The sequence below is a fragment of the Erythrolamprus reginae genome, chromosome Z (assembly GCF_031021105.1).
Source record: "Erythrolamprus reginae isolate rEryReg1 chromosome Z, rEryReg1.hap1, whole genome shotgun sequence".
Lineage (NCBI taxonomy): Eukaryota > Metazoa > Chordata > Lepidosauria > Squamata > Dipsadidae > Erythrolamprus > Erythrolamprus reginae.
This window is the reverse complement of record NC_091963.1, coordinates 75,935,791-75,962,012: the sequence shown is the minus strand read 5'-3', so window position 1 is coordinate 75,962,012 and position 26,222 is coordinate 75,935,791. Positions and strand designations below refer to the sequence as shown.

General features: G+C 41.4%; 1 protein-coding gene across 1 annotated transcript in view; it reads right to left on the bottom strand.

The window, feature by feature from the left end:
- Positions 1–3,415: 3,415 nt before the first annotated feature.
- The window catches only part of DNAJC13 (DnaJ heat shock protein family (Hsp40) member C13), a 179,415-nt gene continuing 156,608 nt past the window's right edge, over positions 3,416–26,222 (bottom strand). Inside the window, exons 34-40 of the mRNA XM_070726342.1 lie at positions 21,701–21,743; positions 21,062–21,235; positions 20,227–20,406; positions 7,024–7,164; positions 5,713–5,856; positions 5,386–5,485; positions 3,416–4,194 (exon numbers count right to left, since the gene is read on the bottom strand). Coding sequence (XP_070582443.1) covers positions 4,097–4,194; positions 5,386–5,485; positions 5,713–5,856; positions 7,024–7,164; positions 20,227–20,406; positions 21,062–21,235; positions 21,701–21,743 — 880 coding nt within the window. The 3' untranslated portion in view covers positions 3,416–4,096. The remainder of the gene's footprint in view (positions 4,195–5,385; positions 5,486–5,712; positions 5,857–7,023; positions 7,165–20,226; positions 20,407–21,061; positions 21,236–21,700; positions 21,744–26,222) is intronic.

Here is a 26,222-nt window from a genome sequence, read left to right as displayed (position 1 = left end):
CCTCCTCGATCCACAGCTCACATTAGAGAAACATCTTTCAGCTGTGGCGAGGGGGGCGTTTGCCCAGGTTCGCCTGGTGCACCAGTTGCGGCACTATCTGGACCGGGACTCACTGCTCACAGTCACTCCTGCCCTCATCACCTCGAAGTTCGACTACTGTAATGCTCTTTACATGGGGCTACCTTTGAAAAGTGTTCGGAAACTTCAGATCGTGCAGAACGCAGCTGCGAGAGCAATCATGGGCCTCCCAAGGCATGCCCATGTTACACCAACACTCCGCAGTCTGCATTGGTTGCCGATCAATTTCTGGTCACAATTCAAAGTGTTGGTTATGACCTATAAAGCCCTTCATGGCATCGGACCAGAATACCTCCGGGACCGCCTTCTGCCGCACGAATCCCAGCGACTAGTTAGGTCCCACAGAGTTGGCCTTCTCCGGGTCCCGTCGACTAAGCAATGTTGTTTGGCGGGACCCAAGAGAAGAGCCTTCTCTGTGGCGGCCCCAACCCTCTGGAACCAGCTCCCCCCAGCTATCAGGGTTGCCACCACCCTCCTTGCTTTTCGCAAGCTCCTTAAAACCCACCTCTGTCGTCAGGCATGGGGGAATTGAAATTTCCCTTCCCCCTAGGCTTATAGAATTTATACATGGTATGCTAGTATGTATGAGTGGTTCTTTAAATTGGGGTTTTTTAGATTGTCTTTTAATATTATATTGTTGTTAGCCGCCCCGAGTCTTCGGAGAGGGGCGGCATACAAATCTAATAAATAAATAAATAAATAAAATAAAATAAATAAAGTTTTAAAAATCACTCTAATTGTTGTGAGTGGTCCCCGACCAGAGCAGTTAGTCAGAGATTCTGAGGAGGATTAATCAGGTCTGTTTTGGTACCCTAGGCCAGTGTTCCCTCTAACTTTTTTTGGGGGGGGGGGCGGAAAAGTATAGTGTCTGAGCGGCAGTCCCTTCGGGACTGGGCGGCACAGAAATAATAAATAAATAAATAAATAAACAAACAAATTAAAAACCCACCCTGTTTTGCCTCAGAGAATTTCAAAATAAAATACTGTACTGTGTGTCTATAACAGTAAGCTCATAACAGGGCAACTCTATCAATATCAAAATGCCACTTAAATAGTTGAGCTAGTTTCAAACTAGATTTTGATTTTCTTTCTCTCTTCCTTACTGCCATTCTTTTTCTCTTTTCCTTCCTCTCTTTTTTCTAACTGTTTCTCTCTCTTCCTCTCTTCCTCTCTCTCTCCTTCCCTCTCACTCTTTCCCTCTCGGCTTCTGGGCAGGTTTGGAAAACTCTGAGTTGATTATGATTTTTAAGTGAGCGATTGCTCACTGCTCAGCTTAGAGGGAACTATGCCCTAGGCCAGTGTCCTTGACAACTGAGTCAGAGAGTGAGAATGAGGGAGAATTGGAACCTGAGAAACCTGAGGAACTTCCAGAGACTGTAGAAACCTCAATGATGGTAATGTCTGACTCAGAGGAAGAAGACATTGGGGATCGGGAGCCACTATTAGATGCGAGACTAAGAAGGTCACGAAGCAGACAGAATATCTTTATGGGAAAAGTTCTAGAAGGCAATATCTATGAAAGAAAGTGAAGACAGTTATAGCTCTAGGAAACAGTTGACCACATCCAGACAGTATATAGTGAAGATTTATGGACAATAAGGCGTGAAGTTCCAATGTTTGTACTGGAGAAGGTCCAGAAATGCTTCGCTGGCAAACTGCGGTTATCCCTTTAAATTCATTGAGTGAAGATGCAACTCTCTGAGGAACATCAGAAGACTTTGAGTGTGTTTAAAAACAAATTAGATAACTGAAGAATGTCAAAATTGGCTTTGGCTATTGGCAGCAGCCATTGCCTTGGTAGGGAAGGTTTGCCTACTTGCCGATGATTCTAAGTGTGCAATAGGGTTGATATTCCTGGAGGCACCTGTAATATGACAAATGATTTAGCTTTACTAGATAAGTGGTCAAAGCAATGGAAAATGCAGTTTAATGTTTCCAAATGTAAAATAATGCACTTGGGCAAGAGGAATCCTCAATCTGAGTATTGTATTGGCAGTTCTGTGCTAGCAAAAACTTCAGAAGAGAAGGATTTAGGGGTAGTGATTTCTGACAATCTCAAAATGGGTGATCAGTGCAGTCAGGCAGTACGGAAAGCAAGTACAAATGCTTGACTGCATAGCTAGAGGTATAACAAGCAGGAAGAGGGAGATTTTGATCTCGCTGTCTAGAGCACTGATGAGACCACATTTGGAATACTGTGTTCAGTTCTGGAGACCTCATCTACAAAAAGATATTGATAAAATTGAACAGGTCCAAAGACGGGCTACAAAAATGGTGGAAGGTCTTAAGCATAAAACTTATCAGGAAAGACTTAGTGAACTCAATCTGTAGTCTGGAGGACAGAAGGGAAAGGGGGGGACATGATCAAAACATTTAAATATGTTAAAGGGTTAAATAAAGTTCAGGAGAGATGTGTTTTTAATAGGAAAGTGAACACAAGAACAAGGGGGCACAATCTGAGGTTAGTTGGGGGAAAGATTAGAAGTAATGTGAGAAAATATTTTACTGAAAGAGTAGAAGATCCTTGGAACAAACCTCCAGCAGACCTGGTTGGTAAATCCACAGTAACTGAATTTAAACATGCCTGGGATAAACATATATCCATCCTAGGATAAAATATAAGGAATAGTATAAGGGCAGACTAGATGGACCATGAGTTCTTTTTCTCCCGTCAATCTTCTATGTTTCTATTCGTTATCTCTTAGGCAATTTGATCTGGAATGCTGCCAACATGGAATGAGAGACTGACCTTGTTTGTACAAATAATTTTTTTAAAAGTACATGTGTTTGACATCTTTGCAAGTGGGTTTTTCCTTTATCCCGATCCGATCCGATTAGGTCCCCACTCTTCTTGATATCATGGACCAATTACGAGCTGATAATCAGGCCTTACTCCTGGATGTCCAAAACTTAATGAATCAGGTGGCAGTTTTACAAAATCAAGTTCAACAATGCGCTCTTCCCCCACCTCACCCCCAGAATGTCATTTAGCTCACACACAACCCATGGCCTCCTTTGTTGTCAGTTTCACAAAAGGTACTCATACAAGAGCTGGAAAAGTGCTAAACTTTGCTAAGATATAACAGCAAAGAACTGTAGGAAAATTCTAATCTAATTTCTCCCCTACAATTCCCAAGTTATGTTTTGTAGAAATGTCTGTTTTTGACTCTGTTGTTGACAATTCTTGTGATATCTAGTTAGAACAGAATAATTCTGTCTTACCTCATGCTATGAGAGCCATTAATAACAGAAAAAATACATCCAGTTTAGATCAGTATTCATAAAAGTATATTGATTTTCCTTTTAGTTTTACCAAGAAATGAAAAAGTAATACAAGTTTGTTTCAACAAGGCTTTCAGTTTCCTTTATTCTTTTAAATTTTATGTACATATGATTTGTATAATGTACATTCAATATAGAAAGTTGTATATATTGAATAATATATAGAACATATCACAATGGCACAACGCTTGTATATACCATGTAATTTTTAAATATAATTTTGCTGTATTTTAATTTTTTGATTTGGTAAAGTCAGTTAAACACATGAGGATCTTATTTATTGTAATGATTGGAGACGTAGACAAACAACAAGAAGCCAGTCAAGTTCTCAGAGACAATCAAGTCCAACTTGAAGCATTGAAGAAAGAAACTTCTAGTGCAATTTGGGAGGATCAAAAGATTTAGCCAATTCTTTGAGACTGCAGTTCAACTTCAGTCATGCTAATTAGTATAATATAAAATATTAGGAAAATTGTTTTGATTCAGTCTTATAAACAAAAATATAAGAAATAAATGTGCTTATGTACAGCAAGAAAAAAAATCTTGTGTCCCTTTTAGGCTGATCCACAAAGTACTTTCTTATGTTATAATTCAATTATAAATTTTCTTTTTAAAAAATTCATAGAAAAACGAATAATACTGTTTTGAAACTGGGAAAGGCAGGCAAAATTTATTCTAAAAGTTTAAGCCAATAAATCTTTGCCTTTGAGTCCCTTTTGTAGGCCATTCATATCCCTTAGCCAATATCTCCAGCTTCATGATCTACAGGAGGTGGAACATTGGGCATAACAGATGAAGGCCTCCCTGCAGTAAGATAGCCAGCAACTCCAGGACCTGTTCCATAAGGGGAGGAAAAAAACACAATGTTGAGTATATTGTTAGATTAGTTCAGACCAGACTAAGATCACTAGTTTTATCTGTTACATGACAGTTTTTGTTTTCAAATTCCTTAGCTAGATTAATTATAAGCAATCAGTTATCAGAATTCAGATTTCCATGTGTATCTTCAAGCATTATTAAATGTTGACATAACTGAAAATAGGTTTTCTCACATGTATAAATATAAAAATTCTTATTTAGACAGCTGTAATTTGGAACCCCAAAAGCATGGCAGCAACTACAGCATTTTATACTCATTTAAAACAGCCTATGTTTTCTACAATAGTATATAACATATCTTGTAAGCATATAATTTATAAAATAGTGGTTAATCCGGTTGGTTCTGTCCAGAATGTACGTGCAGATGATGGTGGCATGTGGTTGGGTGAAGTGGTAGCAGTGGAAGCACAAGGCTCCACCCACCCACCCACCTGGGCATCCTTACTTTCTGGTTTTAATCCTCTAGCAGTGGCAGTGCGGGGCTCTGCCCACTTACCTAGACGTTACTTCCTGGTTAACCCTCTGCACATATGCAGAGGATCAAAAATCGGATGTGAGGGCGAATGCACAGCACATGCACTTCCAAACTGGTAGGGAAAATGAGTAGATTCCCTCCCCCCAAGCTACATGCACTGAGCAAAATGGTATCTACCTGCTTTAGAGAATGCAAGAGAGAAGTTTAGCAAGCTGCCTGCCAAAAGGAGATCTAAAGCCCACTTCTGAGATGAAGGGGACTGCTACCAGATAGAAGGGAAGGAGAGGAGATACCTGAAGGAGAAAGAAACCAGAAGCAAGGAAAGCACAGATGGCAAAGTACTTTAAAGCAAAAAGTGAAGCATAACTATCACATTTTGAGAATGCTTTGTGATCTCATGCTTGAAACATAATCCTGTAATCCTTCGAGAATTAAAAGGATTTGAAAGGAAGTCACCTGTTCATTTATTTCTCAGACTCTTGTAACTGCTTTCACAATCATCTATACAGATGTAAACCATCAGGAGAAATGAATGGGAACATCACTTTAGCCTGTATTGTACTATGTAGCAATTTCTGAACATGGAAACCAACTAGAAGTTAATTAAGTGATCTTTCAAGGACACAAGACAAGGAAGGACAGACAACAACCCTAGCTGTACATACACTGACCTGTGAGGTACCCTGCTGTCTGAGTTTCAGATATGAACAAATCATGTTTCTGATCTTTGAAGGCACTCCATATAGAAGATTGAGACAGGATTTCATTCACCTACAAAAGTGAGAAAATAAGAGACACAAATTGTATTTGCTGTAAAAATTGGAGAGGGCTCACTTATCCTTATAGAAATTGGCTTAGTGTCATTTTTGATTTTATCAAATCCTCTGTTTCCATAACTTCATCAGTCAGAAGAACTTGTATTTTCAAAATAAAAGTTACAATGAATCCTCTTGCTCCATATGCTTTAAAATGAATGTAAGACATGTTTGGGATTTTACCTGTTCTCCATACTGTAAACTACAAGTCATTGATTTCAGTGCTTTAACAATTTGAGCTTTTGTAGCTGAAGGGCTTTCCAGATTCTCAAGGCCAACACCTTCAAGTAATTTTAGGAGATAGGGTATTAAATCTGCTTTCAAGGCCTGCAAGACAATGTGAGCAATTCAGACATTTTGATTCAGACTTCTGTGAGCCTTCCTATTGCATTTTGCTGAAGTTAAAAATATTTCAATAGTAAATGAATATAAATTGAATTCAAATGTGGAACCATGGAATATATGAGCTGGAAGGAATTTTATGGATGTTGTTAATCCTGTGTAAGAATGCTTTCTTAACAGGGATTATCCAACTTGTTTGAGGGATATAATATTATTTGGGTCAGAGGTGAGGAACTATGCCCTTTTTATGGCTTATGCTAGCTGATAAATTCTGTAAATTGAAGTCCAAAAGTCATAAAAGGGCCATAGTTCCCCACCTCTGTTTTAGATAAACATCTCAATGCTCTGTCACAAATGTCTCTTAATATTTGGTCTGGATCCTCTTTTAATTTCATCTCTCTGTATTTAGAAAAGAGGTCTGTCCTACACATGACTATATTTTTATAAATAACCAGCATATCATTCATCATTTTCTATGGAAGCTATGGATCCTCAGTTTCTTTAACCATTCATCAGATGACTTGATTTCCAGGCTTATGGTCATAATGAAATTCCTCTCTGAACCTATTTCAACTTTTCTGTATACTTTCATTGGTTATATATCTGTCAATTTTGACTGAAATATAAATGCTGGGGAATTTCTTGAGGGTTTATAACATATTCCTAACATTCTATAATAACAACGTAATCATAAACAAAAAAGTTCACTACCTTAATCTTCATAAAGTAACATTGTTGACAATACAGTGTCAGATAATCCAAGGAATTGTGAACAGCAATCAAGGAGAAAAATATTCTCTGCCATGGTCCCTTACCTTAGATCCCCCTCCATCCTTTTGGAAAAGTCTTAAAACCTGCCACACTCTGTGCCCCCAAGGAAGTGTGCTATACTAGAGATGGTTGATTGAATGAGACAAAAGTCCACTCCCATACCATCTACATTCTTGGTTTTAACTTTTATTTGTTTAATTGTTAAACTTAGTTTTAATGCTTTTAATGTTTTTGTATCTATGAATTTATATTATTGTAAGTGACCCAGAGTCACTTGGAATAGTGAAACAGGGTCATAAAAATATATATTAATAGGAAAAATGCACAACTGTAATCTCAAATAAAGTGCCATTTTATTAGAAAGTTACAAAAATTGCTTACTTGGACTACTAGATCATTTTGTTCCTTTTGAAACATTCGATTAAGTGCTTCACAAGCTATGCCAACATTATCTGATCTTTTCTTCATTCCATTCATCAAAGGGCAAATGGTCTCTAACACTGCCATTGAACGAACACAAAGCTATAAAAACAAAAGTTTGCCAAATATTAATATCTTGCAACTGCTTAAGTTAAAGGTTGATTTGAATTTCTGGTCAAGGACTCAGATAGACTTCAATAGAAATATGTGAAGTAATGTGAAATATATGAGATATTAGGAACAATCTTAAGAGCTTTGTTCTATTTTCCATTTTGGTCTGTTCATGAAGAAAGCTTACTTGCACTCTACTAATTGGAATACATGTAAGAGATGAACAGGCAAAGCTGGGACAATGGAATTAAAAAGGTATCTGTAGGTTATAACCAATTGTTGCAACGATATGGAAAACCAATCTTGCTAAAAAAGCCTTTACAACCTCTCTGTGGCAGTAGACCCTGGAGATCTCCCTGGTTGACCGAGGAACTCCAGGGGATGAAACGCCAGAAGAGACATCTAGAGAAGTGTTGGAGGAAAAGTAAATCTGAATATAACCGAACACATGTAAGAGCTCATGCTGAGACTTATAAAGTGGCGCTCAAGACAAAAAGATATGCATATCATGTCACCTTGCTTGCATCTGCGGAATCCCACCCAGCCGCCCTGTTTAGGGTGGCTTACTCCCTCCTTAATTGGGGGGGGAAGGGTTTGATGAACACTTGTAGAGTAGTGCTGAGGCTTTTAATAGGTTTTTCGCAGATAAAATTGCCCAGATACGGACAGACCTTGACTCCAATTGAATGTGATATCGGCTGACGATAAGTCAGTTGAAGTGACAGGAGCTTGTTAGTCCTGTTGTGTGGGAGGAGTTTGACCTGGTAACGCCTTAGGAAGTGGAGAAGGCAATGGGAGCTGTGAGCTCCGCCACCTGTTTATTGGACTCGTGTTCCTCCTGGCTGGTTTCGGCCAGCAGGGAGGTTACTCAGAGCTGGTTCCAAGAGATTGTCAATGCATCCTTGAGGGAGGGGTTCTTTCCAGCTCCCTGGAAGGAGGCAGCTGTATGCCCCCTCTCAAGAAGCTTTCCCTGTACTTAACTGTACTTAACAGCTATTGTCCTGTTTCCAACCCTCCCTTTATAGGGAAGATTGTTGAGAAGGTGGTGTTGGCTCCAGCTCCAACGGTCCTTGGATGAAGCCGATCTGGATCATCAACAGTCAGGATTTAGGCCTGGATACAGCACAGAAACTGCTTTGGTCGCACTGATAGGTGATCTCTGGCAGGCCTAAGAGAGGGGTTTATCTTTTATCCTTGTGTTTCTTGACCTCTCAGCAGTTTTTGATACCATCAACTATGGTATCCTGCACCAGCTGGAGGGGCTATGGTGGTTCACCTCCTGCCTCTCCAGTCGGTTGCAGTTGGTGTTGGCAGGGGGTCAGTGGTCGACCCTTTGGTCCCTCCCCTGTGGGATTCCTCAGGGGATGGTCCTCTCCCCCCTGCTGTTCAACATCTACATGAAACAATGATGTTAATCTAAATAGAATTATTAAAATATTAAATAGTAAAGGAATAACGAGAATTGAGCAATTATATGAGAAAGATGGAAGAGTTAGTAGAACTAGATTGGAATGGTGGATTGGTAAACAGAAATGGTTGCAGATTAATGCAATATGTATATACTTAAACAAAAGTGAGAATAAAGAAGCCTTCTTACGGGAAGAAAATAGTGTAGAAAAAATAATAAGTGAAAAGATAAATGAAAGTAAAGCACAAGCCGGTAGTATATATAGAATGCTATTACAAATGGAAGAAGAAGTAACAAAAAGTTTAACAAGATGTTGGCAGGATGATTTACAAATAGATGAAAGAGAAATGAAAGAAATAATAGAAAATATATATAAGATTAAAAATACGAGAGTTAGAGAGATGAGAAGAAAAATCTTACATAAATGGTACTATACACCTGCACAAATTGCACACTTCCAGGGGAAAGAGAAGGGCATATGTTGGCACGGATGCCAGAAAAAAGGATTTTTTATGCATATGATCTGGGAGTGTGCAGAAATTCAGAAATTCTGGAATGTAATCCAGAATGAAATTAATAAAATGTTAAACATTAACTGGATTATTACAAAAGAAATAGCAATTTTAATCAAATATAGAGAATTAGGAGAATTTAAGGAAATTAAAACCGCAGCACTGGGAAGTGCTCAAGCAGTGATGGTATTAGGATGGAAAGATTCTACAAAATGGACCTTACAAAATTGGTACTGGTATATGGTGGATCACATACATTTTGAAATTATGGAAATAAGATTAAATAATTTTGATGAGAATAAATTGGAGAAGCTGATGGTGCGATGGAACAAGGTAAAAGACTATATGTTAAGTAGAATCTGTGATGTAAATATGAAAAATAAATTGCAATCACTCTTTTAGTAATACTAGAACAAGATAGAGCCAAGGAATAATAGATAAACAATTAAATTTTGTTTTGAATCCTCTTGTATGGGTGGTGGGGGTGATGGGGTGTGTGTTGTTGTTAGGTGATGGGCACATGCACTGTGCACTGTTATATGTCTGTAAACTATTATAAAAAACCAATAAAAATTTATTATTTAAAAAAAAAATCTACATGAAACTGCTGGTTAAGATCATCCGAAGTCGGGGTGAGTTACCATCAGTATGCTGGTATTCAGCTATAGATTTCCACCCTGTGTCCACTCAGTGAAGCAGTGGAAGTAATGTGCCGGTAACTGGAGGGCGTTAACAGGCTCAGACTAAACGCCGACAAGACAGAGTGGTTGTGGGTTCTGTCTCCCAAGGACACTTCCACCTGTCTATGCATCACTCTGGGGGGAGGGAACTTTTGACACCCACAAACCCACAGGGGGTCTGCAACTTGGGCGTCCTCCTCAATCCACAGCTGACCTTTGAACATCATCTTTTGGCTGTGGCGAGGGGGGCGTTTGCCCAGGTTCAACTGGTGCACCAGTTGCGGTCCTACCGGGACAGGGTGTCTCTATTCACAGTTGCTCATGCCCTTATCTCCTCGAGGTTCGACTACTGCAATGCTCTCTACATGGGGCTACCTTTGAAGAGCATTCGGAAACTACAGATCATGCAAAATGCAGCTGTGCGAGTGGTCATGGGCCTCCCTAGGTATGCTCATGTCTCTCCAGCACTCCATGGGGTGCACTGGCTGCTGATTGGTTTCCAGATGCAATTCAAAATGTTGGTTATGACCTATGAAGCCCTATATGGCATCAGACCAGACTATTTACAGGACTGCCTCCTGCTGCATGAACCCCAGCGACTGCTCAGGTCCCACAGAGTTGGCCTTCTCCAGGTTCTGTCAACTAAACAATGTCGTTTGGTGGGGCCTAGGGGAAGAGTCTTCTCTGTGGGGGCTCTAGCCCTTTGGAATCAGCTCTCCCCAAAGATTCGCACTTCCCCATCCTCCTTATTTGTGTTGTCAGGCTTGGGGCCATTAGATTCTGCACCCTGGCCGATGAATGAAATGTATGTTTGCTGGTTTGAATGGGAATGACTGATTTTTACGGAATTTGGGTTTTTAGATTAGCTATTTTTAAATTTAATTAGATTTAGATATTTTATATTGTTTTTATACATTGTTTTTTTAAATAGAATTTATTAATTTCCAGTCTCTTTTGCAAAAACAATAATACAATAATACAATAAATACAATAAGTGATTCTGCAGTGTTACATTATTGCATCTTTCTTCACATTTTATATATTGGGACATATTGTACTGATATTACATTATTGTGATAGCTAAAATACTTATACTTTTCTATATACATATTTACAGGTTATGCTTCTATTTTAACTCTTTATTTTTACTTTTGTTTTTCTATGCTCGATCCAATGGTACTATCTATTCCATATTTCAAAATACGCTGATTCTTTCTGGCCTCACAAGTCAATTGTTAGCCTGTCCATCTCAGCGCATTTATAAATTTTGCTAATTATTATGCTTTCTGTGTGGGTTCCCAAATCTTTCCAAAATTGGTCAAAAGTGATCCTAGCCGCTGTGGTGATATGAAGTATGAGACATTTAATGCTCTTAGTATAGTTATTCTTGAATATCCCTAAGAGGAGAAGTTCCAGTGCAAATTCTATTTGTAGGTGGGTAATTTTCTATATCCATTTTCTATCCTACTCCAAAGTCTTTTTGGTGTCAGGGCACAACCACCACATGTGAAAGAAGGTGCCTAATTTTTTTTTACACTGCCAGCAGATTTAAATTTTAATATATCTTTGCCAATCATGTAGGAGCAAAATACCATTTATAACATATTTTATAGTAATTTATAGTTTAAGATTTCTGTTCCAAATCTGCTCCCAGTCTGCCAAGTGAATATTATGTCCTATGTTTTAGGCCCAGGCTATCATTGGTCCTTTAACCAGTTCTTCATTTCTTTCATATTGGAAGAAATAATTGTAAGGTTTAGATAGAGTCTTGTTTTCTGAGCCTGTCAGAAGTTTGTCTAATGTGTGGATTCAGTTTCAATTCCAGTATCTTTCATATCTGCTTTGTAGCGGGATTGTATCTGGGCGTATGGCCACCAATCTATTTCCATGTTTTGATTATTTAATTCTTCCCTATCTTTCAATTTCCCATTTTTATCTAAAATATGTTTATATTTTAAATTTTTATTTCTGTCAAATGTGTTTGGGTAGAGCATAGCTTCCATGGTTGAAAGCCAGTTTGGAACTTTGATATAATGTTTTCTTTTAATTTCCAACCATGTTGTTATCAATGTTTCTCTCACTAAGTGCCTTCTAAAATATTTTTTGTTCCATAAAAAGGAGTGCCAGCCCATTCATAAATCATGACCCTCTAGTGTCAGGGTGAGATTATCGTCCAAATTAATCCAATTCCTTATCCACGTTAATGTTGCTGCTGTCTGGTATAATTTCCAATCCGGGAGTCCAAAGCCACCTCTGCTTCTATCGTCTTGTAGACTTATTTTCTTTATTCTTGGTTTTTTATTTTGCCAGATAAATTTTGTTATTATTCTATCTAAATTTGTAAATATTTTTTTTATCTAATTTAACCAGAACTACTTAAAATAAGCATAATAATTTTGGAAGAATGTTTATCTTGATAATGGCTAGACAACCTAGAAAAGATACCTATAAGTTTTTCCATCTTTGAAGATGCTGATCTATTTGTATTACCAGTTTTTGTAACTGTTTTTCTTAATTGTTGAGTATTTATTCGTCAAATCTGCCAATGTGATAGTAAATGGCAATATAGCCAAAACATTCCAGATACAGAAGGGAGTTAGACAAGGGTGTCCATTGTCACCTCTGTTTTTATACATTGTAAGCCACCCCAAGTCCTCGAAGAGGGGGGGTATATAAATCAATCAATCAATCAATCAATCAATCAAATAAATAAATGGATTAAGAACCTACTTACTGGATTGAGACAACTCACCTGTTTTGATTAGTTTAAGGAAATAAATGTTTAAGCTTCTATTGACTTTACGTAATTGAAATCCTTCTGTTTGTTTAGTTAATTAAGATGCTCTCCTGTTTGTTTTAGCCATCTTGCTGAAAGGATGTTTGATGGTCTGTGTTACATATTAAACCAGGGGTCCCCAAACTTTTTACACAGGGGGCCAGTTTACTGTCCCTCAGACTATTGGAGGGCCGGACTATAAAAAAAACCTATGAACAAATCCCTATGCACACTGCACAAATCTTATTTAAAGTAAAAAACAAAATGGGAACAAATACAATATTTAAAATAAAGAAGTAATTAAATAATTAAGTAATAAAGTAATTTATACTTCTTTATTAACAAGTAAATTTAAACTTAAATCAACAAACTCCCTCCATTTCTCCTTCCTTCCTTTCCTCCCTCACTCCTTCTTCTCCATTTCTCTCTTCCCTCTCTCTTTTCTTCCTTCTCTCATTTGTTTCATTTTCCTCTCTCTTGTTTTCTCTCCATCATTTTCTCATTTTTCTCTTTTCTCTCTCTCACTCTTTCCATCTATTCCCCCTTTCTCTCTTCCTCTCTATCTCTCCCTCTTTCTCTCTCTCGTTCTTTCTCTGTGCCTCTCTCTCTTTTTCTTTCTCTCACTCATTCTCTTTCTCTCTCCCTCTTTGTATCTCTCCCTCTTTCTCTCTCTCCCTTTCTCTCTATCTCGCTCCTATCCTCCCCGCCCCTTGCCTCTGTACCGCCTCCTCGCTCAGCAGCAGACCGCGGTGAGTTGACAGGAGATTCGGGAGCTTATTATATCTATTGATAAAATCTTGTGGGCTGCTGCGGGCCGGATAAATTGCCTCAGCGGGCCGCATCCGGCCCCCGGGCCATAGTTTGGGGACCGCTATATTAAACCATTTACATTGTAACTAGATTAAGTGAAGAAATTAATGTTTTATAGTTGTGTACATAAGAGTTTTGTTATAAAATGTAGACCGCTCGCTCAGAGAGACCAATAAAGGACAAAGCATTCCAGAAACCACAGCTCTGTGTCTGTGATTTCTACATCTCTACAGTATCAGCCTAATTTGTTACTTTCCCACAAACGGTCTGAATCCAACCCCTCTTGAATTCAATTGACCATTATCAACTGCCAATTTAGAACTGAACATTCTAAACATTATATGTTAAGTTGCAGTTGAGATTTAATGTTCAAACTCTATTCAAGAATCTAGTCAATTATTGTTGGAACGTAACAACGATGGGCTGATGATTCATTTAATTCTGTCCCTCCACTCTGTCTGTTTATCTCCTACAATAAACAGCTGACCATTGTACTACATTCAATAAGTAGATGCAGGCCAAAGGACACGACCAATGGCATTTAAAGAAATGCCATATTGGCCGTATTTTATTTTGTATTCAACCTGGTTTAGTGTGCCTAATAATTGTCTTCATACAAAGATGGATTACCTAATTTATAAAGGCTCACGCCCCATGGCAGCCTATATCAGTGACTTTCGGAGGCTGATCCATCAAATTAGCTGAACACAGAGGCATTAAATAAGGCTTTCCAAGACGGACTGTTGGAGCAAATGCTTGATGAGTTGCTCTATTGGAAGCTCCCTCCCAGTTTGGAGACCCTGGAGGAACTGTGTTTTATCATGGAGTCCTGCCTGATGGGTAAGAAAGCTTGCCGTGCCACAGCACCATCTCCAGGATCAGGGGTCGCCACACCTGTGCCTGTTCCATTTCAGGGGGTGTCAACAATCTTGGTCCAACCGCCTGTCCTTGCCCCACAATGTTTTGTCCCAGCAACGGCCCCGTACCCTGTACCCTGTGCAATTCTTGGGGACCCTGAGGAATCAATGGACCACAGTGACATCTGACCGGGCCTGACTGAGCCAGAAAAGGCCCGACACCACATTGTTGGGTTATGCTTGTTCTGTGGGGAGGCGGGATACTATGTTATTTAGAGTCCCCATAAGAGACGTGGGCCGGCAGTCTTTGCTCCAGCTCGGGTTCTAACCCTGGCGCAGCCAGTCAATGCCACCTTGCCGGGAAACGAGCAGTGTCCGGCCTTGCAGAGATGTAAGTTCGGGCAGGTGTGCGACCCAAGGACAATGTTTCCCCTATCATTCCTGGATCCCTGAGATACCTGATTTTGGAGATACAGCTCATGGTGGAGAACCAGCTCTAAGCCCTCTCCGCACACGCTCTGGCCACCATGAACTTTATTGAAAAAGTCTTCGCCCAATACCATGGCATTCCCTTGTGTCCTGTCAAGCCCCCAATCACCATGGAGACCATTAATGGATGGGAGCTGTTATCCGGGCACATCAGGTCCATGACTCAGCTGGTATGCCTCGCCATTGGTTCCCACAAAGAGACTGTTCAACTGTATGTGACCAGGGGCTTCCTGTTCCCTTGGTCCTGGGGCTGGCATGGCTGAAACTCCATGACCCGCAAATTATGTGGTCTCAGAACTAGGTCTCTTTCAACAGCTTACAGTGCCTGGACCACCTCCGCCACCCAAGGGCCAGGCTCATCTGAAATGACCTTGTCAGCCGACCTTCCCAAGTTCGCAGATGTGTTTGATGAGAAGGAGGCAGAGCACTTGCACCCTTACCGACTGTACAACTGTGCCATCGACCTGACCTCCAACACCCAGATTCTGGTAGGTCGCCTATACTCCATGTCGGAGCCTGAGCTAGCCAACTTGAAAGAGTTCATGGACAAGAATCTGGCCAAGGGTTACATCCAGCCCTCATCCTTGTCCCTCGCCACCCTGGTCCTGCTTGTGAAAAAGAACCCGGGAGACCTGTGTCTGTGCTGCGATTACCAGAAACTCAACGTCAGTACTGTGCGCAAACGGTACCCTCTGCCTCTCATCCCTGAGCTCATGGAGCATCTGAGTTTGGCCCAGATCTTCACGAAAATCCAGCTGCAGTGCATACAATCTGGTGTGCATTCGGCCCAGTGACAAGTGGAAGATTGTCTTTGGGACCAGGTATGGCCACTTTCAATACACCGTCATGCCCTTCGGCCACACCAATGCCCCTGCAGTGTTCCAACATTTTATGTACAATATCTTTCAGTACATGGTCATGTAGTTGGTAGAGATCCTGATCTATTCGTCATCCCGCTCCAGCCACCTCCAGCACATGTGCTGTGTCTTGCAACATTTGTGGGAACATTCCCTCTAAGCGAAGTTGGAGAAGTGTTAGTTCTTCCAGTCCACTATCGAGTCCCTCGGGCATATCATCTCTCCGAAAGGCATCATGATTGGATCGTGGGAAACTGTATGTTCCTGCGGTGCTGCTCTGAGATTTGATCCTTACTCAGTGCCACGACACCCCTGCAGCTAATCACTTTGGTCTGTTCAAGACCTTCGATTTGGTCTCGAGAATGTTCTGGTGGCCTAGGCTTTGGCATGTCATCCATTTGTATGTCAACACATGTGCCCATTGGCGTCCGTTGCCAATATCTGCAGTGTTTTGTGAACATTCAGGAGAACGACTGGTCAGAGTAAGTCCTGGTGGCCAAGTTTTGCCTTCAACAATGTGCAGCATACGTCCACACAGGCCACCCTATTCTTCACAAATTATGGCTACCATCCTCGCTTCTTCCCACTCACGCTCCTGGACTCTCCCATCCCAGTTGCAGAGTACTTCCTGTCCAAGATCCAGTACTACTTGACAAAGGCCAAGGATGACTATAAGCAATATGTGGACCGGTCTCACCAAGATGTTCCCCCTTTGGCTGTGGTAGACAATGTGTGGCTCTCGACCAAGTTCATCTCCTCGGAAAGGCCATGCCACAAGCTGGATCCGCACTTCATGGGTCTCTTCCTGGTTGAGCAGGTGATCAACCCCGTGATATACCGCTTGACTTTACCTGCCTTCCTTAAGGTCCATCTGGTCTTTCATCGCTCTCTGCTGGATCCGGTCAGCTCTGATTGTCTGCTACGGCCTATTGCCACAGCCCCCCCTGTGTCCCATGTCTGTGACTATCTGCCCAAAGTGGAGATAGCCACCATCTGGGATTCCATTGGCTTTGGGACTGTTTTCAGTACCTGGTGGAGTAGACCGAGGGAGGACCAGACAATTGCATGTGGGTGGATGCCGGTTTAGTCAATGCCCCTGACCTGATTCGGGCTTTCTATTTACAGCGTTTGTTCAAACCTGGTCCTGTGGTCAGGACTTGGGGGAGGGGCCTTCTGAGGGGGGATAGCCTGATGAACTGGGGCACAGTCAGCCTGGCTTTGCCAGGGTCTGAGGAGGAGGAAGAGGAGATAAGAGATCCGATCCTGAATGTACGGGTAAGAAGGATGCAGGGGAGGCAGGAGCAGTTAAGAAAGCTCAGAAAGAGGAAGTGAGTACTGCTGTGCATACACTGCACTCCCAGAGAGTATATAAGGGGGAGGAGTTGGAAGGTACTCTTTGCAAAAAGCCAATGTTCGCTCCTCCGGAGGAAAAGAGCATGTGAAGAGTGTTTTTGCCTGACAAACCTTGATACAATACTGGACATTTATAGAGTTAATATCCTTGTAAGTAGACTTTGACTGAGAATCAACTGAGGAATTTATCTTATTAACTTGGCTTCATACTGTATTTTGGCAGTTGAAAGACATTGTTTGGTTCGTGTTTGTGCAGTTCAACGAAGGTTCGTGTTTGTGTAGTTCAACAAAGGTAAATAGACTCTTGTTCATTTTGAAACCTTTATGTTGGAGTTTTTATTTATTTATTTATCTCTATCTATCTATCCATCCATCCATCCATCCATCCATCCATCCATCTATCTATCTATCTATTAAATTTATATGCCGCCCCTCTCCGTAGATTTGGGGCGGCTCACAACAATAGTAAACACAATGTCTCCATTCCCCCATGCCTGATGGCAGAGGTGGGTCTTAAGAAGTTTACGAAAGGCAAGGAGGGTGGGGGCAATCCTAATCTCCAGAGGGAGCTAGTTCCAGAGGGTCGGGGCCGCCACATAGAAGGCTCTTCCCCTGGATCCCGCCAGCCGACATTGTTTAGTTGACGGGACCCGGAGAAAGCCAACTCTATGGGATCTAACTGGTCGCTGGGATTCATGCGGCAGAAGGCAGTCCCGGAGATATTCTGGTCCGATGCCATGAAGGGCTTTATAGGTTAAAAGCAACACTTTGAATTGTGACCCAGAAACTGATCAGCAGCCGGTGTAGGCCATGGAGCGTTGGCGAAACATGGGCAGATCTTGGAAGCCCCATGATGGCTCTCGCGGCCGCGTTTTGCACGATCTGAAGTTTCCGAATGCTTTTCAAAGGTAGCCCCATGTAGAGAGCATTACAGTAGTCTAGCCTCGAGGTGATGGGGGCATGAGTGACTGTGAGCCGCAACTGGTGCACCAGGCAAACCTGGGCAAACGCCCCCCTCGCCACAGCTTAAAGATGGTTCTGTAATGTAAGCTGTGGATCGAGGAGGACGCCCAAGTTGCGGACCCTCTCTGAGGGGGTCAATAGTTCCCCCCCAGCTCCGTGTCATCTCCCGACTGGCCGAAACCAGCCAGGAGGGACACAGATCCAGTAAGCAGGTGGCAGAACTCACAGCTCCAATGGCCTTGTCCACTTCATTGGGTGTCACCAGATCAAGCTGTTCCCAGACAGATGGACAAGTACAGGCCCCAGTCACCTCGACTGACTCATTGTCAGTCGACTCTGTTATCCAATCGGAGTCAAGGTCCGCCCGGATCTGAGCGACTTTATCAGCGAAAAATGTGTTAAAGTCCTTGGCACTACTCTGCAAGGGCTCCCCAACTCCCCCCTGGTTAAGAAGGGAGCGGGTCACCCTAAACACTGCGGTCGGGCGAGATTCCGCTGATGCAATCAAGGCGGCATGATACGCGCATCTTGCCACCTTGAGTGCCACTTTGTAAGTCTTAATATGAGCTCTTACAAGTGTTCGATCGGATTCGGACTTACTCTTCCTCCATTGCTTTTGCAGATGTCTCTTCTGACGTTTCAACTCCCAGAGCTCCTTGTTGAACCATGGAGCTCTATGGGCCTCAGCAAGAGACTCTGCCGAACTGTGGACGAGTACATCTGGAATAACACCAAGCACCCTCTGAAAGCCCTCTGGGTCCATCAGGCATCTGGGGCGGAACCACCTAGTCGGTTTCGCCTCCCTGCGGGGAAGGATTGGAGCCAGGAAGTCAAGCCGCAGTAGAAAATGGTCTGACCATGACAAAGGCAACACTTCTAAGCCCCTTAGTGTCAGACCATTACTCAATTGCTCAGAGAGGAATACCATGTCGGGTGCATGCCCCCCCTTCTGACTCGGACCCTGTACTACTTGAGTCAGGTCCATGGCTGTCATGGTGGCCATGAACTCCTGCGCTAGCCCAGAAGTTTCACCGAGTGACGGTAGGTTAAAGTTCCCCAAGACAATAAGTTAGGGGAACCCCACCGCCAGCCCGGCTACCTCCTCGAGTAGCACAGGCAGGGCTGTTGACACGCAGCTGGGAGGCAGGTACGTGAGCAACAAGCCCACCTGAACCCCTAAGTCCAACTTCACCAGGAGAGACTCACAACCAGCAATCTATGGAGCAATGTGTCTACGCAGGCAAAGGCTCTCCCTGGCTAAAATAGCCACTCCTTCCCCCTTCCCTGGGGTCCAGGCTGATGCCATACCTGAAACCCAGAACTTCTCCCTCTGGGCCCAGCCAGGTTTTAGTCACACATGCCAGGTCAGCCTCCTCATCCAGGATCAAATCCCGGATGAGGAGAGCTTTATTTACCACTGACCTGGCATTGAGTAGCAACAGCCTGAGCCCAGGGCCAGAGTCACACTCGTCACCATTACCCTGAGGTGAGCTCATGGAGCCGGAAGAAGGAATCGTTATTAAGCAATGATCCCTCCTTCCCCTGGAACAGCTAGCTCCATGGCTCCCGTCATAGCTGCCTCTCCCCAGCAAGACCGGAATATTTCGACCCTCTGTCACCCCAGATAGTTGCCCCCTCCCCTCCTGCCTCTCCAGCGTCAGGTGTGCCAAGTATTTCATTCATACCATATTCATTCTTCTCATCCACACCATAATCCCACCCACCCCACCCATCTCTCCCATCCCACCCATCCCATCCACTCCCATTCAATCTCCCCCATTCATTCCAATAGTCATAAACATCCATCATTAAAAAGCCCCCAATAGTGATTAAAAATATAATTAATAGAATAAAATATAATTAATGCAATATATTAATTATATTTTATTTGCGGCTAATTACCAGCCGGCTGCCGTGCAAGACAGAGCAGAAAGGATAGAAAGTGTTGAAGCTAAGAAGGAACTTTGGGGGCAAGTGATCATGCAATATTGGAATTCAGCATTATGCAAGCAAAAGCAATAGAATAAAGTCAAACTAGAATCTTTAAGAGAGCGAATTTCAATAAACTTAGAGAGAACTTGGGAAGGATTCCATGGATGAGAATCCTCAAAGAGAAAATTTTGAAAAATGAGAGTATAAAAACCAGTCTACCACAATACTAATGAAGAAGAAAAATAACAACTCTCAGAAAGAAATCAGCATGACTGCATAAAGAACTCTGACAAATTAAATGACAAAAAGGACAAATATAAAAAGTGGAAAGAGGGACACATAACTAAGTCAGACCTTAGTTATGTCACCCAATCCTAATAAACATACACTTTTTATTATGACTTAAGGCTGCATACCTCATTATCAGATAGTATGTGTATGACTCGCATAGCACTTTTAGGAATAGCATTGTTCTTATGATTCATAGCTTGAAGAATCTTGGGAAGATGACCCAGTGGGGGAACCTGGTCTGCTAGCTGAGGCTGAGCACTAAAGAGGCATACTGTTGCTGTTGTTATTGTTTCCAAAGTTTCCCCCTGTTTCAAAACACAAAGAAAGTAAATTATACAACATAGCACACATAGCAGGTTAAACTTTAATCATATTAATCAGATTGAAAAACATGATTAAACAGTACTCCCCACAAGTTTTACATGAATGGAATATTTCAAAACTGTATTGAAAACACACCTTCTCTTTTTGATAAAACTATTCTCCAAGTATTTCATGGTTTTGCATTTACACTGGAGAGAATTCAAGCTGCAATTTAATAGTTTTAACTGTATATACTAAGTTGTTTTGAAGTATGATGTACTGCTGCTGTTTTTCGATATTTGAAAAATTATTTTCATAGGCTTCACTGATTTCACTCTATGTTAGTCTTTTATCATCTTGAACTGTTTGTCAATATAAAACATTCTATTACCAGAACAAAGAATAAAAAGGCTAATTTCATTTTAGATTTATTTGAAAGTAAAATGTCATTAACTCTTATGTAAGTCTACTTCAATGGATGCTGCTATCAACAGAAATATTCAATTTTAAATTAGTGAATGTAAGCTAGAAAAGAATTCAGATTTATTTCTTCTTACATTTATTTCTTCTTCTATGAATGAGAAGGATTCTATCACTTTCAAAAATTTAAATTAACAATTACACAAAGTTGAAGTCAAACTTAGAAACTAAACTTACATGGGGATTATTTTTCTCCAGTAGTTCAGTGAATTTTTCTAATAGGGCAATGAGAAATTCTCTAGGTTTCCGTAGGACCCAAGCGGGCTGGGCAATAAAGATTCTTAAGAAGACACCCCCTACACACAGTTCACCCTCTGCTTCACCATATACAACAGCAAAGTCCTCAGGCAACTAAAACAAACCAAAAAAGGAGAAAAATGTTATTCTATTTCCCTGATATAGAAGTTTCAGCTATTTTTTATTTATTACTTATGGGCAAAAGGAAGTAAGTTAGAATAAAAATATTTAAAATTGAAACCAGATATCTCTATTCTTATTTTGCAAATCTGATCCCTGAATAAGAAGTCCACAATGGACAGTTGGGGCCTAGCTGGTAATTAGGGGAAAGAAGAGCTCCAACTTATTTAATACATAATTAAATATATTGTTGCTACTTCCCCAATATTGCACTGCAAATAACCACATTAGCTGGGAATTATGAGTTGTATACTGATGTATTTTGAGTGCTTTAAGAAATAAGACAATCAGAGCAGGCAATGAAAGAATATTTACACAAAATGAAAATGGACAGGACATAAACAACAACATTTTAAAAATGTAAATATTTTAATTATATTTATATTAAGATGTTTTTACCTTTGAGTTAAGATCAGGGTTGTCCCTTTGCAGTTTAAAGTGCCTTTAAAAAAAGAAAAGAAATTATTATTTTCTCTGAAAACAAAGTCAGGCTAGCAATATGCAATCTTCAGCTGATTTCTAAGAGCTTGATGAACTTATAAAGACTACTTTTTATTTTATTTTTTTTAAAACAAAGACATTAAATACCAACAAAGGAGAATATTTGTAGCTCAGGGTTGAAATGAGGGTTCCTGGTGCTCTCTGAGCTTGCTTGTTTTCTTGGAGACATTTCATTACCCTTAACTAGCTAGATAACATCATCAGTGCTGGTAAGGAGTGCTGTTTGCTATCAATTTATATTCTGGTGACTTGTCTATCTGTTGTTTGCTGAGACAATCAACATGCCCAAGAGAAAAAGATTCCAGCACCTCTATCCAGTATCAGCACTCAGATCAGCATAAATTAACTTGAAGATCAATTTCAGATCAACAATCAAGTAAGCAATACAGTGTTCCCTCGCTTTTCGCGGGGGATGCATTCCGAGACCACCCGCGAAAGTCAAATTTCCGCGAAGTAGAGATGCGGAAGTAAATACACTATTTTTGGTTATGAACAGTATCACAAACCTTCCCTTAACACTTTAAACCCCTAAATTGCAATTTTTCATTCCCTTAGCAACCATTTAGATTATTACTCACCATGTTTATTTATTAAAGTTTATTTAAAAAATATTTATTAAAAGCAGATGAAAGTTTGGCGATGACATATGATGTCATCAGGTGAGAAAAAACATGGTATAGGGGGGAAAACCGCAAAGTATTTTTTAATTAATATTTTTGAAAAACCGTGGTAAAGACTTTCGCGAAGTTCGAACCCGCGAAAATTGAGGGAACACTGTACACCAATTTAAAAAACCTGCCCATGAGTCATTAGTAAACAATCCAACCAAAGAATCTCCAAAATCTCCCCCACCCACCAACAGACAAATCACTATAATATAAACTGAGAGCACACTCCTTCTTAGCACTGATGATGTTACCTACTTAAGGGTAAGGAAATATCTGCAACAAAACAAGCAAGTTCAGGGAGCATCAAAGACATTAAATATTGGATATTTAACATATTTGTTTGCAAGGTTGAATAGATACGCATATTCATACAAGACTAAAGCCATCTGGAATAAAGCTAAATATTTCAAAATTTGAGCTTTAAACCAACTCCAAATGGTGATAATATATATTACTATAAGTTATTCTAAACCTTTTGCCTGTTTTAAATGTGATTTGTCTATATATACTGTATGTCTATTTTTCTCTCTGTCTTTTCTTTTTTCCTTTGTTATTTTAATGTATACCGTATTTTTCGGTGTATAAGACGCACCTTTTTACCCCTCAAAAGAGGGTCAAAAACTGGGTGCATCCTATACACCGAATGCTGCACCCAGGGAGGGGGAAGAAGTTGGCGGGACAGTGGTAATAGCCGCAATTACTGGCAACAGACAGCTGATTGGCGGTATTCCAGGAGATTGATCCACCCACCAATCAGAAAGGAAGAACAAAAGGGGAGATAGTGAAGTTAGCGATCAAAATGGCAGCTTCACCAGAGAAAACGCAAGGCTTAATTTCCAGCGCCTGGGGTGGAGGTTAGTGTGCTCTGATCAGCCTTTGAGGATAGCAACATGGGGGGGGAGCACCCCGAGGTGGAGAAGGAAAGCAGGCAGCCTCAAAGGGCAAACACACTCAGCTGCAATGAAAGGCTTTGGGGGAATGCTCCTCCCCCCCACACCCCCAAGCAGCCGATCAGCAGTGACGCTTTCTGGGAAGGACGGTAGAAGCTGCTCTCCCTGCACTCTCCCTGCATGCTCCGAGTACCAGACTCTGCCGTGTGTGTGTGTGTGCATGTGTGTGTGTGTGAGAGAGAGAGAGAGAGAAGAGAAGAGAGAGGGGTTTGTATCATTATGCAAAATTACTAAATGCTTCTGAGCAACCTCCTTTTATGGTAGCTAATGCAAATTTCCAGCATTTCCCTATTAATTTCTATCACTGATTAGCCTAGCCCTGCCCACGTCTCTGCCTTCCCAAAGCAGAATGAAAAGAGAGACACAACGCGTGTGCACAGAAACTTTACCCCCTTTCCAGTTATCACACTAAAAGAAACCTGAATTCAACACTGTTTCTTTCACCAACCTCTCTGGTATTAAAGCGATCTGGACTGCAGTCTCTCTTTCCCAAGGTGAGATCGGATTAAAGCAACCCCCAGTGTTGCCCTGACTACAGAAGGAGATACTTTCCACTTCCTGTTAGATCATTTTCAATCATTTCTGCAAGGGGGGGGGGGGGAGGGAAGAGAGATAAGCAGCTCCTCTTTCCCTACCTCCTTCTCAAAAGACTGCAGCTTTGACCCTAGCACTTCCTTTCCTGAATCTCCAGTGATAATCTTTATGGCTCTTTGTAAATAGAGCTAAAATGATTAAAGAGCAAAGTAGCCACAGTTAGAGGAGAACTAGTTCAGGAAGTTTGATTCCCTTGCACAGTGCACCAGTGTTCCCTCTATTTTTTTCCCGGTGTGAGTGGAAAAGAATAGTGTCTGACCAGCAGTCCCTTTGGGACTGGGCAGCATAGAAGTCAAAATAAATAATAAATAATTAATTAATGAATATATAAATAAGGAAAATAATTCCCTTCTTTTTTATTAAAATAAATTAATAATAAAACAAAACCAAAATCTATTACTATTAAAACTGAAACAACCACCAAAACCAAAAACACTACTATTAATAAATCCATGCTTTAAAATCTTCATTTCTTAAATATTTATCATAGCATTATAGTAATCTAATAATACTATGAAAATCCATCTGAACACCAATGCATCAATTAATATATTTCCATATTTACTTTTCTATAATTTCATTCAATATTTCCAAGCTCAATTAATTTTCAGGCACCTAGCATTTACTATTATTAACTTTCATCAATCTTCTACATTTCCAAGTATATTTTAAATTCATAATGCAAACTCATAAAATCATACAGTACATATCATAAACCCCTTATTTATCCTATGTATCTTTCATTAATTTTACCTATGTAATTCTATATAGTTCTAAAATTCTAATCCAATTTTACAAATTAAAATAATTTGTAAAATTAAACATCTAAATATATCTTTTACCATCATTCCATAGTCAATCCATATTTAATAATCAATCATCCCTCCTTAAATTTCTGCCACTCTTGCCAAAGGGAAGAAACCATGTTGTTTTTCAGTAGCCTGCGTTTTTCTTTTGATATTTGTTATTTTTCTTTTTAATTATAAATTACCAAAGGTTTTTACGCAGCTGAGAGACATGAAAATTAAAGCATATTGAGAAATTGGATGATTGATATTGTTTTGCTGATCTTAATCTGCAATAAAGATATTTTGGTTTTTTTTAAAAAACCCATATTTTGCCTCAGAGAATTTCAAAATAAAATACTGTGTGTCTGTAACAGTGACCTCAGAATGGGGCAACTCTGCTAAGTATCAAAATGCCACTTAAATAGTTGAGTTAGTTTCAAACTAGATTTTGATTTTCTTTCTCCCTCTCTCTCCCTTCATTTCTTTCCTTCTCTCTTCCTTCCACTTTTTCCTCTCTCTCTCTCTCTTCCGTCCCCTCTTCCCCTCCCTCTCCCTCTTTCTCCCTCCCTCCCTTTATATTTCTCTTCCTTCCTTCCTCTCTTCCTCCCTTTCTCTCTCCCTCCCCATCCTCCTTCCTTCCTCTCCACTTCTCTTTCCCTCCTCTTTTCTTTCTTTCTCTTCACTTCTCCGGCAGGCAGCTGGCTTTGCTGACCAGTGCAGGGCTTTCCTGGGCAGCTGGTTTTGCTCACCGGCACAGGGCTTGAACCTGGTGTCGCGAGGGGGGGAGGTGGCTACCTCTCCCCCCTGCCAGGAAAGAGGTGCAGAAAAGCAGCACGTTTGAAAAGCGCGTCGCTTTCCTGGCCGGCGCGCCCTCCCCTTGGCTCTGCACCCTCCCCTTGGCTCTGCCTCCTGCTGCCGCCGCGCAGCTCACCTCAGAAGCCTTGACACTTTGCTGGCTAGCAGGGCGGCACGGGAGGAGGCGGAGTTTAGGGCGGAGTAGGCCGAGCCCGGGTCCGTCGGCCCCGGCTCCGGGGGGGCAGCTCCCGGCACGGCGGTTGGGGAGGAGGTGGAGCTCAGGCCCGAGCCCAGGCCTGTCGCCCCTGGTTCCAGGGGACAGCCCCCAGTGCGGCAGTGGGGGAGGAGGCCAACGCCTCCTCCGACGCTGCGCAGGTCTGTATCAGAGCCGGGGCAGGTAAGTGAGGTGGCAGCTGAGGGGAAGCAGAAGGATGTCACTTGGTGCTTAAGAAAACGCGGGGCGGCCTTGATCGGTGCGAGAGGGCTGGCCTTCATCAGCCCCCCCCAATCTTCTGCCTTCGAATGGGAGGTCACAGGGGAGGTGGGCGTGACCGACGGCAGAGCCAAGGAAACCCAGGCTTTCTCCCCCTCCAACAGCTTGGGAGGGGCGGATGAACTTCAACTC